General features: G+C 37.9%; 2 protein-coding genes across 12 annotated transcripts in view; one reads left to right on the top strand and one right to left on the bottom strand.

Moving 5' to 3' along the window:
• KIAA1143 (KIAA1143 ortholog) overlaps positions 1-4,782 on the top strand; it is a 5,292-nt gene extending 510 nt beyond the window's left edge. Inside the window, exons 2-3 of the mRNA XM_005882655.2 lie at positions 2,491-2,633; positions 3,322-4,782. Coding sequence (XP_005882717.1) covers positions 2,491-2,633; positions 3,322-3,533 — 355 coding nt within the window. The 3' untranslated portion in view covers positions 3,534-4,782. The remainder of the gene's footprint in view (positions 1-2,490; positions 2,634-3,321) is intronic.
• Positions 4,783-6,920: 2,138 nt separating this feature from the next.
• The window catches only part of LOC102243999 (zinc finger protein 35), a 33,124-nt gene continuing 26,758 nt past the window's right edge, over positions 6,921-13,286 (bottom strand). For 6 of the 11 annotated variants that reach the window (XM_014530305.1, XM_014530304.1, XM_014530309.1 and 3 more), the window contains one exon: positions 6,921-9,792. In XM_014530305.1, the coding sequence (XP_014385791.1) occupies positions 8,219-9,664 (1,446 nt within the window). In that variant the 5' untranslated portion in view covers positions 9,665-9,792 and the 3' untranslated portion in view covers positions 6,921-8,218. Of the gene's footprint in view, positions 10,347-10,373; positions 10,972-13,286 lie in introns of those variants that run through there. The other 5 variants (XM_014530302.1, XM_014530303.1, XM_014530300.1 and 2 more) reach the window with 5 other exon arrangements.

The following is a 13,286-nucleotide window of genomic DNA, read 5'->3' as shown; positions in this document are numbered from 1 at the left end:
AAACGACGGCAGCCCCCTATGCCCGGGACCCGCCTTGTCGTTTTCAGAGCGCCTGTTCCGTTCTCGAAAATGACTTGACGCAGGTAAAGCGCCTCGTCCTCGGTCGATGGTTAAGGGAGATCCCTTTCCTGTCTCTCCTTCTCTCTAGCATATTCCAAAGCGCGGAGTTAGCACGGTGCACGGTAGTGTCGTCCTGTTTTCCAGATAAACTGAGGCCCCTCGGTCAGAAGGCCTGATGTCTTAGGCCTGGGGTCTGGAACATCTTTGGAGGAATGCCTTGGGCATATTCCTATGCTTCGTTGTTGTAAAAAAAAAAAAAAAAGAAGCAAAAACAACATCTGGATAGTTTAGGATAGTTTAGGGATGGGATCAGTGGGAATCAACTTTTGAGCCCTCCCAGGCTTCAACCCTACCTGGTTCCCACCAAAACCTGCCCTGCCTGATGGGAAGAGACCATTGTGCTTAGGGGGCATGTGGAGAAATAACTTGGCACTTCGTGTCTAGCACTGGCACTAAGACCACCCCTCAAGTCACTAAGAGCTTAGTAAAAGACAGACGATTCATGTGAAATTATTCAGCCCAGTGAGTATGCGCTAAACCCAGGCATTATGCCGGGCCCTGAAAGGACAGAGATGGGACCTCCTGATGCCATGTTCTTTAACTCCTTCCGCCCGTCTCATCTCTGCTTTCAGAGGCCACTGCCTCTGTGAAGCTTTCTGAAGCTCCCAGAAACTCCTCCTCTGCTCTTCACTGTGTCCATTTCATCTGTCATAACATATCATTTTGCATTTAAATTACTTGATCCTCTGCTCTTCACTGTGTCCATTTCATCTGTCATAACTCATATCATTTTGCATTTAAATTACTTGATCTCCTGCGTATTTTCACTATCAAATCAAACTAAGTTATTATCTCAATCCCTTTTTTTTTTTTTTTTTACCACCTAGCACAGTGCCTCGCATAACATAGTGGGTGACAAGTTACATTGGTTAAATGACTATGCTTGTCATCAGGCAACGTTTCTTGGAGGAGGGGATATTTAGATTAAATCTTGAGTATGAATAGGTCAGGTAGGGATGGAAGGTACAGCATGGGCAAAAGTGTAGAGATGGTGAGTTAGGGAATGTATGCAGAGGTGATTGAGGCGAGGCCATATGGACTATTCAGTATGCAACAAGGATCCATTTTTATCAGGAAGTGACTGATCCCTAGGACCAAAAATAGTGATGACAACAAAGAGGATGAGGTTTGGACTCGGATTCAGCAATGCAAAAAATGAGACCTAATTTTATTGTTTGCTTCAGATCATCACTAGGACCTCCCACAGATATTCCTCCTCTGTTCTTCACTGTCCATTTCATCTGTAATAACTCATATCATTTTGCACTGTGATTTTAAGTTAACATCTTTATGATTACAGTTTGGAATGATATCTTAGAACTCTGGAGGGAAAAGCTTTCCAATTAATACCAGTGATTTGGGCTTATTATATTCATTCTTTATTGGTTTGGCAATATAATCATCATTCTAGTGATCTGTTAACAGAAAAAGAAATGAGTTCATTATATAATTGAGTTCTAAATCATCTTACTCGACTTCTTGAGAGTTAATTCAGGAGTGACTTTGAACAGTCCTTTAAGGTTGCTGCCACTGTTCCTTCAAGGATTTCTCTTGTTTTCCAGCCAGTTGCATAAACAAATTCAGAATTAATGATTCTCAATCTAATGAACACCAGGAATGATTTCATTTCACTTTCCCATTTTCTTGGCTAAAAGTACTTACCTACCTACTTGTTTGTAGTCTTTTTTGGAAACTTTCAGAGAAAAATAGATAAAACTAATGAAGAATTAGTGAATGGATATCATTAAAGAGAATGCACTTGTCAAGTAATCTCATAATTTAAAAAGCACAAACTATTTCCTATACCTCCATAATTTGACACACTTAGAAAACAGCTGAAAGGAGACATCCTAAACAAGCTGCTGGGAGGAGGGATGAGCAAAGCTGGGAGAAAGTGTGCCTTTCACTTGCTGCTCTCTGTGCTTGGAAGTGTTTGCTTACTTTTTGTCACACTTGAGGAGATGGACGTGAAAGGGTGTGCTTGGAAGTGTTTGCTTACTTTTTGTCACACTTGGAGAGGAGATGGACGTGAAAGGCTTGATGAAGAGCAGGAGAAGTGGTTTAGCACTGCCCTGAGGAGGCTGGGAACCCTGCAGTGTGTGAAGCAGAGGCCCCTGACCCTGGAAACTGCAAGCTGGGGTCCTGCTGACATGGCAGCTAATCCCATTGGATAGTCACCCCCGGGTAGCTGGCAGCCAGACCTCTTCCCTACCTGAGAGGTTAGGTTCTTGAGTTGAAAATTTATTGCCAAACACATTTAGTCAATAAAGTTACCCTTCTCTCTTTAGTAGTTACAGTTTCTCGTGGAGACAGTGGTTGTATTTGGTTTAGGGTCAGGGACCTACAAGTCGTGTGTGTTTTCCCCTAGAGAATCCAGCCCCAGCTCCCAGATGAAGATGGTGATCACAGTGACAAAGAAGATGAACAGCCCCAAGTGGTGGTTTTAAAAAAGGGAGACCTGTCAGCTGAAGATGTCATGAAAATTAAAGCAGAAATAAAGGCTGCCAAAGCAGGTAAGTCTGAAAGGATTCTGGTTTTTCTAACAATTTAAGGAGCCTGGAGTACAAAGTTACTTTATATAATAGTATGGTATGTTTGAAGGAGATAGTCCTACTTTCAAACTTTAGCTTTAACACTTACAGATATGTAACCTTGAAGACGTTATTTTACTTCTCAACCTCAGTTATCTCATCAGTGAAATGGGACAATAACTGCCTATATTATTGGGTTGTTATGAGGATTAAGTATAAGTTTAAATAAAAACATTCTGCTTTTTAAAAATAGGTGGGAAAAACAAACAAAAAAAATAGGTGGTTAGGTTCACAAACTAGTCAACAGAAATCTATTTAATTAGTGCCTGAAGTGTGGTATGCTATGTAGTAAATTTATTAATAACTATTTATTACATGCTTTAGGAGAAAATGATGGAGTTCCAAACAGTCACTTTTCAAAATAGTTAAAAATACAGCCTGATTGTAATCAATTAGAGACTGGCAATATTATAACCCGTACACTACTTCAGGGAGCGTTTAATAAGGGACTGCAGGTCTTGTCCCATACAGCCGAGAGGCAGTGGAGATGGCCAGGCTAACTGATTATAGGATTTCCTTAAATAAAGTACAGGATTTTCTTGCCATTAAACTCTCCAATAAAGGCAATATAATAAGAGGAAAAGAAAGTTAAACTTTGTTTTTACTGCAGATGAAGAACCAGCTTCAGCTGATGGAAGAATCATGTATCGAAAACCAGTGAAGCGTTCCCCGGATGAAAAATATTCAGGTTTAACAGCAAGCTCAAAAAAGAAAAAGACAAGTGAAGATGAAATAAATCAACAGGACTCAGTTAAAAAGAACACACAAAAGCAAGTAAAAAACAGTAGCCTCCTTTCTTTTGACAGTGAAGATGAAAATTAATGAGTATAAACATTTTGGACTTAGTTTTTAAAGCATATGGGATTTTTTAAAATAATCTTTTTTTCCTATTATAAAGATAATACAAGTGCATTTTTGAAAATTTAGAAAATACCAAAAAAAATTTTAGTAAAATAAAAACTATGTCCATCCATTAATACCCCTTTTGACTTGAAATGCAAACTCTATAGATGTTAACTAGTATTATTAACACTTTGTTAATTCCCTTGTGGGGTGTGTATATATGTAAATTATATTTTTTAACAAAAATTATATTGTGATTGTATTGTGTCTGTTCTCTAGTTTCTCAGTTGACATTATATTGTATTTTCTAGGTCAGTAATAACCAGAGGATTTTGTAATTAAACAGATCCCCTACTGCATCTTCGTCTAGCAAAACCCCACTTTGGGTGGGGGAGATCATAATGTGTATAGTCAAGAATACTTCTCAGTTCCTGCTAAGGGTAGCCCTGTGACAGTTCTGGCAAGTTATGAGATATAAGTGGGTCTTATACAAGGAAGGATCTAATACAAATGATCTTGATACAAATTAGGATCTAATGTATAACATGGTGGTGACTCTAGTTGGTAAAACTAAAGAAAGAGACACAAATGGAAGTCTGCTTAATAAAGCTAGTAGGTTTTTTGATATGGCAAGCATGAACCTTTGTCCAGTTTTATTGAGAAATAATTGATATATTACTATAAAGTTTAAGGCATACTACATGTTTTGATTTATATCTATTGTGAAAAGTATTTGAATATTTTTAAAGCTTTTGAAGCTTACTTTGAAATTGCTTTCTAGAGAGGTTTTTACCATTTTATTCATTTAACATCTCCAGGAGCCCACTTGCCTCATCCATAACAGTGCACCTGCATGGGCTAGAACCAGCCTTTTCATCTTTGAAAATTTGATGTATTGAAAATGGTGTTTAATAGTTAAATTAAATTGACATTTTCTTTGATTTACAAGGGAAGCTAAATTTTTTTTCATATTTAACAAACCATTTTGTATTTCTTTGTCCAATTAACTTTTTGTTCATTTCCCATTAGTACAGTCATGTTTTTCTTAATTTGTAAGTTATATAATCTATCTTTTCTGTTGTTATTCTTTGTTTCTCATCCTCTGTATTAAAGAATCACTTGTATTCTCTTGTTCTTTGTGTTTATTTTTTACATTTTAAAATTTGTTCCCTCTGGAAGTTATTTTGGTATACTTTTTTTCTTGAATAATTAAATTGTCCTAGAACCACATCTGTTTCTCTCTTACTTGAAAGAACATCTGAACAAGAGATTTCTCATTTTGGGGGGTAAGGAAAGGAGAGAAGCACAGTAAAGTGAGAGCCTTTCAAGATCATGCCTAATAGCCTAACAATTTTCCTCGTTACTGCAAGTCAGCCAAAACTGGAGGCTTGCCAAGATCCCATCCTTCACTAGGCACAACCATCATGAATTATAAATTTCAGCACGTCCATATCATTAATTTGGTGCCACATCTATCTTTTTCCCATTTTAAGATCTAGTTTAAAGATGATTCAAAAGTGATTCGTGTGAGTGGGCTAGGGAGCCCAATTGTCTCTAAATTATACAACCTAGGCCTGGAGCCATTCTGTAATACTGTCTTTAATGTAGACTCACTTGTTATAAAGCCAAGTATTTTTCTAATCCATATCATTGCTATATCTATTCTTGGTACCAACATCACACTGTTTTAATTATTGTAAATTTTAATGTCTTAGTATAGAGGTTGGAATCTTGAGGGCAGGGACTTTACTCATCACTATATCCTCGGTACCCAGAACAATACCTAGCATATTAAGAGGATTACAAATATAGTTAGAATGAATGAGAGTGTTTCCTTAATGTGTTTTTGTTTTGTTTTTTTAATACACCAGTGGTTCAAAAAATGTGGATCCTGGACTGTTGGCATCAGCGCACCTTGGGAACTTAAACATGCAAATTCTCAGGCATTGCCTAGTGAACCTGAAACTTTAGGAGTAGGACCCAGAATTCTCTGTAACAAGCCTGCCAGGTGGTTCTGATGCTCAGTCAAATTTGAGAAATACTGAGAAAGCCTATTATATTAGAACTACAATAAGTGAAATTAAAAATTTAAACAAATAGTATGAGAGACTTTAAAAGGCCTTAAATCTTGAAATTTATCCTATTGATGAAGTCTTTACCATAGGTGATATTCCTAACAATATAGTGTTAAGAGTTAACAGCCAGGAAGCACATCTTGTGATGAAAGGCCAAGATACAGTGGCCTGTGAGATCTGCTGAGCAGCCTTAAGAAAACTGCTTCACCTTCTGTAAACTGCTAAGAACAGTGGGTTCTGTTATAAAAAATTGCCCTGTGCCAGGTTTTGAGAGCGTATCTTCACAGCTGGAGAGAGAAGTATATGTGATATCTCTCCCACATTCCCACTAATGGTAATTAATGGCTCAAACCAATGCTTACAAGGCAATTGCTCCTGAAAAAAGTCAATGCTGAGTTCCAGATAATCAACCATTCGAGAATCAACTTACTTTCATGGCTTTTATAGCCATATTTTAGAAACTGCATTATGCTACAGATTAGAGAAATGATTTCCTGCCAAAGGCCATCCTCATTTCATCTTCCAGAGCTGAATTTCTGGGTAGCAGTTAAGAACATGAAAAGGGCCCTAACCGGTTTGGCTCAGTGGGATAGAGCATCGGCCTGCAGACTGAAAGGTCCCAGGTTCGATTCTGGTCAAGGGCATGTACCTTGGTTGCGGGCACATCCCCAGTAGGAGGTGTGCAGGAGGCAGCTCATCGATGTTTCTCTCTCATCGATGTTTCTAACTCTATCCCTCTCCCTTCCTCTCTGTACAAAATCAATAAAATATATTTTAAAAAAAACAAAAACATGAAAAGGGGGTTAGGGGGGAAAGTGGTCCTAATATATGGTGACAGGAGATTTGACTTTGGGTAGTGAACACATGGTGTAATATACAGATCTTGTAACACAGAAACCCAAACCTGAAACCTGTATGTTCATGTTGACCAATGTCACCCCAATAAATTTAATAAACAACATGAAAGGGACTGAGGAATGAGAGAGAAAATGTTCTATCTCTCAGAATAAAATACCATCAGTCAGTGGTAACCTGTGATATTTTTATTTTCAGGAATTTAAAAAAGAGGTCATCCTCTCAAACTCTTTCCCAATGTAGCTCATGAGAAGTATTTCCCTAGATCAGTGATGGTGAACCTTTTGAGCTCAACGTGTCAGCATTTTGAAAAACCCTAACTTAACTCTGGTGCCGTGTCACATATAGAAATATTTTTATATTTGCAACCATAGTAAAACAAAGACTTCTATTTTTGATATTTATTTTATATATTTAAATGCCATTTAACAAAGAAAAATCAACCAAAAAAATGAGTTCACATGTCACCTCTGACACACATGTCATAGGTTCGCCATCACTGCCCTAGATACTCCTAATCTGTACCTAAGGGTAAATATCCAGGACAACATATGCCTAATAAAATTAGAAACACCTGAGATCTAACAAATCTGTATTATACCACCAGTGGCATAATTACATGAAACCTAGCCCTCCCAACGAGTGACCAACACTTTCATTAGGTCTGGTGCAGCATCCCCCAACTCCAGCCAATCTAAAAGGCTGTCTTCCTTCTTCACTAACGCTTTCTTCTCCTTAAAAGCAAACAAACTGAGTCAAATCCCATTTGGTTTAGACAGTTAATCTTAGTGGGTGTCTCTCCCCGATTCCCTGTGAACCAGTAACCCAGCCACATTTATAAGCTCAAGAGAAAGGTGTACACCTCTGTCTAGGCCAGTGGTATGCTGATGGCTTGCTCAGGCATAAGCAGGTTTCTTGCTCTGTGGCTTATGATCACTAGCCAAGCACAGGCATTTCCATCCTGGATAAGCTACCGTTCCTCTGGAACAGAGGTTGGCCCTTCGTCCCCATGGCCTTCTCAGCAAATATGACTCCCTTCCAGAAATGGCATCATTCAAGAAAAGTCTCTCTTGACCTATTTCTTTCTCCAGCTTAATAGGATCAGGAAAGATCTCCCTCATTCTGATAAAAGCCTTCTTTACCAACGTATATGTTGAGATCACCCGTTCTTGGTCCATATCTCCTTATTGGTAAATGAATATGGACCATCTTTCACTTGTTTCTGTCTCCCCTTTATGGGACCACTTCCACAGGCTGAGCAGCTTCCCCCACAGTAACATGGTCAGAGCTGCCTCCGAAATCTAGAGGCTACTTAGCACTATCTCAAACTGCTGCCACTTTCAAAATGACAGTGTTTGGAAAAGCATCTAAGCCAACTGGTGAGTGAACATACATGACAATTTGGGAAGATAGGTGAGTGTAGTAAGGGAACGACAAACATTAACTTAACAAATGGCACTTCAAGGTATGAGAGTCACATGAGAAGAGAGGAGTGGCAAGCAACAAGGATTTATCTGAAAAGCAGGAACTTCCTTTCTACCCGGTACTCCCAGATGCCCACCTGGAGTAGGCTCTGCATTCTCCAAGCCCCCACAAATATTTCTGGAAATACTCTTATGAGGGCAGCATTTAAGGCTATTTCATCCTTCCTTCCAGGAACTATACCTGCCCCCACTCCTCAGCCAGATTCCTAGCCACTATTTCTTGAGAAACTGCCATTACCTAATGCCAGGTTCATTCACCACTGTGAAGTTTCTGATGTCTGAAAAGCACTGAACTATGTCTGAAGAATTTTCCACATTCAATGCATTCATAAGGCTTCTCACCAGTGTGAATCCTGTAATGTTCGCTAAGGTGTGCATACTTGCGGAAGGTTTTCTCACACTCACTACATTTAAAGAGCTTCTCACCAGTGTGAGTTCTATGATGTTCAGTAAGAGATGAGCTATGAGCAAAGGCTTTCCCACATTCTTTACATTTATAGGGCTTCTCTCCAGTGTGAATTCTCATGTGCTGAGTGAGGCAGGTATTCTGATTGAACCCTTTCCCACATTCATTGCATTTATAAGGTTTTTCTCCAGTGTGACTTCTCTGATGCCGAATAAGACAAATGCTCTGAATGAAAGCTTTACCACATTCACTGCATTTGTAGGGTCTCTCCCCTGTGTGAATTCTCTGATGTTTCGTGAGTGGGGTACTCTGAGTAAAAGCTTTGCCACATTCTTTACATTTATAAGGTTTCTCTCCAGTATGAATTCGCAGGTGTTTAATAAGGGATGGACTCTGACAAAAAGCTTTTCCACATTCCTTACATTTATAGGGTTTCTCTCCAGTATGAATTCTCTGATGCTGAGAAAGATTTGCCTTTGTTTGAAAAGTTTTCCCACAATCATCACATTTATGGGGTTTTTCCCCCGTGTGAATTCTCTGATGTTGTATAAGATTTGAGTGTTTACGAAAAGAAGAGCCACATTCAGTGCATGAGTAAGGTTTCTCACCAGTGTGGATTCGCTGATGATGAATGAGGTGTGTATTCTGATTGAATGCCTTGCCACACCTATTACATTTATAAGGTTTCTCTCCAGTGTGAATTCTCTGATGTTCAGTGAGATGTGAATGATTGCGGAAGGAATTCCCACATTCATTGCATTTATAAGGTTTCTCTCCAGTGTGGATTCTTTGATGCTGAGTAAGAAATGATCGACAACGAAATGTTTTCCCACATTGCTCACATCTGTATGGTTTCACTTCGGTGTGAGTTCTTTGATGCTGGACAAGGAATGAACTACAACTAAAGGCTTTCCCACATTCCTCACATACATAGGGTCTCTCTCCAGTATGAGTTATCTGATGTTGAGTAAGGGATGAGCTCTGAGTAAATGTTTTTCCACATTCGTTACATTTCCAAGACTTTTTCCGAATGGAGAGGGTTGAGCATTTACTTTGGTTTGAAATCTCATTGGTGTGTATGCTACTTGTCTCCCACTGATGTAGACTATCTTCTGTAGAAACCCTGAGATGAGTAACAAGGCTTGAGGTCAAAAGCAACCTCTTCTCAAAATTATATTCTTGGCTCATCATTTTAGGAAGTGCTTCCTTTCGGATGAAAGTTATTCCCCCAAAACCTCCTTCCTGGAAAAAGCATGACCTGGGCACGTGTTCAGGAAAGTTTTCCTTCATGTTCTCACATGCATATTTTTGTTCAAATGTAGAATCCCGGGATTCATCCTCTTGGAGCCTGTTTCCTACTGTCCCCGGTGACTCAATTTCAGAGACATCCTGCTCTGGAGCAGACTTGTTCACCCAACCTGAAAGAAACCATCAGAATCAATCTCTCTTATACATGGCAAAGTGAAGGCCCTTGAAGTTCTGGGACCTAACTTTGCAGGTCTCAGTAAAAAGCAAGTGGGACAACTAATTCAAAGTTGCAAGTGGTAGAAGAGATCTATATCAGGATAAGGTGATCACCATTAATTAGGAATTCCATGGAAAGGGCAGCTACAGACACCCAGAGAGTGAGAGAACCAGAGACAATGGAGATAAGGGGAAAATAACAAACAACAACAAGCTAATGATTAGGGCAAGACAGGAAACATGGATGTTTTATATCTAAAGAATGGAGGATAGTGGGAGAATGTAAAATGGCAAATCCTGGGAATGAAAGAGATAAAATAAGTACAGGGGAAAAGTCCCCAAGAGATACCCAGTTCTACCCACAACGACCCTAAAGAGATGATAGTTTTATTGCCTGAGCTTCATTCAGTTTCTCCTGTAAAATTTCCAAAGCCCTGCTGCTTCTCCCACTGGTTGTACCTTGCTAACTCACCTGGAAAAATCTCTTTTCAGCTCCTTGCATATTCAACATACTGGTTGTACCTTGCTAACTCACCTGGAAAAATCTCTCTTCCAATCTCTCTTTTCAGCTCCTTGCATATTCAACACCCACAAATCTTCTCCTTGCTTTAATTATAAAACACTTCAAGGTTGGAAAACTAGGAGCCCTGCTCACAGAGGAAACAGGTAGAGATGGGATATCACTGTCCCAGTAGACAAAAATGAGAAAGAGCTGTTGCCTAGGGAGACTAAATGACTCACACAAAACTTGTCAGGTGAGCAATGTGACTGCATCAACAAAAATCAGGGTTGGCTAATAGCATTCTAGGTTCACAATTCCATCTGTCAATTCTTTAAGAAGTGACAGCTAGACAGAATGATAACAAACACTCAAGTAATTGATGAATAATTAAGAATATTATTTATAAAGATAATTAAGAAGTGGATAGGAATATTCAAGTTAATATATATCTGCTGTCCATTATACAATAATATGTATGAAAAGTCAATTAATAAATTGAGAAGTTGTATGGGAGTCACAACAAGGCTAATGCATTAGTCTGATCCAGCCCTGCCGGGGTAGCTCAGCAATTGAGCATTGACCTCTGAACCAGGAGGTCATGGTTCGACTCCTGGTCAGGGCAATCTCTCCCTCCCTTTGTGAAATGAATAAAAGATATATTTTTAAAAGGCTTCAGTTTAAATAAAACACTTTGTAAAGTAATTTTTTTACTTATAAAAGAGTTGAAAAAATAAAAGTAGTTTCTGGTGTTTGGAATGTCAAAATTCCAAAAGCTTATCCAAAAATGTCTCTTCATATTCTTCATATAACCTTGACATGAGAAGTAGAATTGGCACAATTATCTCAAGGAAAAGAGACTTTTTTTTTTTTTATACCATAATTGAGAGCTCAGAGGCATGAAAAAATAGACTGTGCCTGGTGAAGTACGTAATCAGGCTGGTCCTGTGGACTTCTCAGGACTGCAACCAAGATACATGTCCTTGACCAGAATCGAACCTGAGACCCTTCGTTCAGTCCATGGGCTAATGCTCTATCCCCTGAGCCAAACCGGCAAGGTTGAAGAATCAATTTTTATTTTAAATTGAAATGTTTTTAATGCTAAAACTTAAGTCCAGTAAAGGTGCAGGGGAAGGAAGTTTCTCACACATTACCGGTGGGAATGTAAACTGGTACCATCTTTCTAGAGGTATTTGGGCAATAAGTATCAGATCTTAAAGTTGTAGATTCATTTGCATTTGTGACACAGTGATCACCATTTTGTGGGTGTATGAACTAAGATGAGAATACTCATTATGAGTATACAACACCTGCAGTGTATCTCAGAAGATGCTCAAAGTCATGGGTATATGTAATAAAAATGCCTATATTGTTTGACCCACTAATTCCACTATTAGAGCATTCTCATAGAGAAGTAACTTTCCAGAGAGGAAAATGACTGAATCCTTTCATTAACTGCTAAAAAGAAGAAAAAAGCCCTGCAATGTTGTAGGAAACACAATTTTCTATTGATGAGACACCAAGGCTTAGCAAATTATAGCATTTCCACTTGGTAGAAATTATATATAGGCATTAAGATTAAAGTGTAACTTTCCAGAGAGGAAAATGACTGAATCCTTTCATTAACTGCTAAAAAGAAGAAAAAAGCCCTGCAATGTTGTAGGAAACACAATTTTCTATTGATGAGACACCAAGGCTTAGCAAATTATAGCATTTCCACTTGGTAGAAATTATATAGGCATTAAGATTAAAGTAAAATATAAAAATACGTGACCAATTGGAAAAATACTTATGGAAAAATGCAGGAGATTAAAATTTCAAGTACAATATAACATCCTATATGTTAAAATATACATATGCCTAAGACCAAGAAGGAAAATTAATCTTCAATCACTATAACGATTTAGTAAATTTTGAATGAATTTTCCCTCTAGTTCCCAAATTTCTTCAATTATCACATTTTGTCTTATTTTTTAAAAACTAACTTAAGTCTCTAACAATATGTATCACACTGTTAACCATGATCATCTCTGAGGAATAAGATTATGGTAAAATTTTGCTTTAAGGCCTATCTTTTTGCAATACTTGAAAGTATTCCAACAAAAATAAACAACTCTTCTAATGAGAAGAAAAGTGAAAAATATAATCAGAGAGAAGCACAAAGATCATCCTCTTACTATAATTGTAAAAAATAAAAAAAAAACAGGCAAAAAACACAAGTCATATAAATATGACATATTTTGGAACTATTAAAAATCATGTTTTCAAAGACAATTCATGAGAAAATACAATATATTAGTATAGGATACAAACAGTAAAACAAAAAATATGCACACATATACCAACATTAGTAAGCATTCAATAAACAGAAACTATTATTAATACACAGATATTTACAAACACACACACAAAGGACGGAAGAAAACCCATCAAATGCTAACACATTGATCTCTAGGACATTTACTAGGTTACTTTGTCCTTTACACTCTCTTATATATTTCACTTTTCCTACAATAAACATGCATTACTTTTATAGTCAGAGAAATCATTCTTTTGAAAATGGCAGATCTCACCATAAAATAAAAACAAAAGGTAGATCCAATGGATATGGTATTGGCCTCCCATTCAGAGTAAGATTAAAGTGGATTGGATTAGGAGTCAGGAAACTTTGCTATGTCATAGCCCATGTAATTGGGCCTACACGATAGGCTATTTAACTGAAAAAAGTGACAAATTAGATAATGTACATGAGTTCTTCTAGCTCTAACGTTCTGTAAATCCTAGATAAATGACTTAATTAATGTAAAACATTTATGGCGATCTGCCACAATATAAGCACTCAACACGAGTTAAGAGTTATTATGTTTGATCCTAAGGCCTAAGGAGAGGACAGCTTGGAGACAATACTCCCATCTCCAACTGTGGATCATCGTAGCTGTCAGCAGTTTG

Source organism: Myotis brandtii, unplaced genomic scaffold (genome assembly GCF_000412655.1).
Source record: "Myotis brandtii unplaced genomic scaffold, ASM41265v1 scaffold731, whole genome shotgun sequence".
Classification (NCBI taxonomy): domain Eukaryota; kingdom Metazoa; phylum Chordata; class Mammalia; order Chiroptera; family Vespertilionidae; genus Myotis; species Myotis brandtii.
The sequence above is the reverse complement of the archived record's forward strand: the minus strand, read 5'-3'. Positions and strand labels throughout refer to the sequence as shown.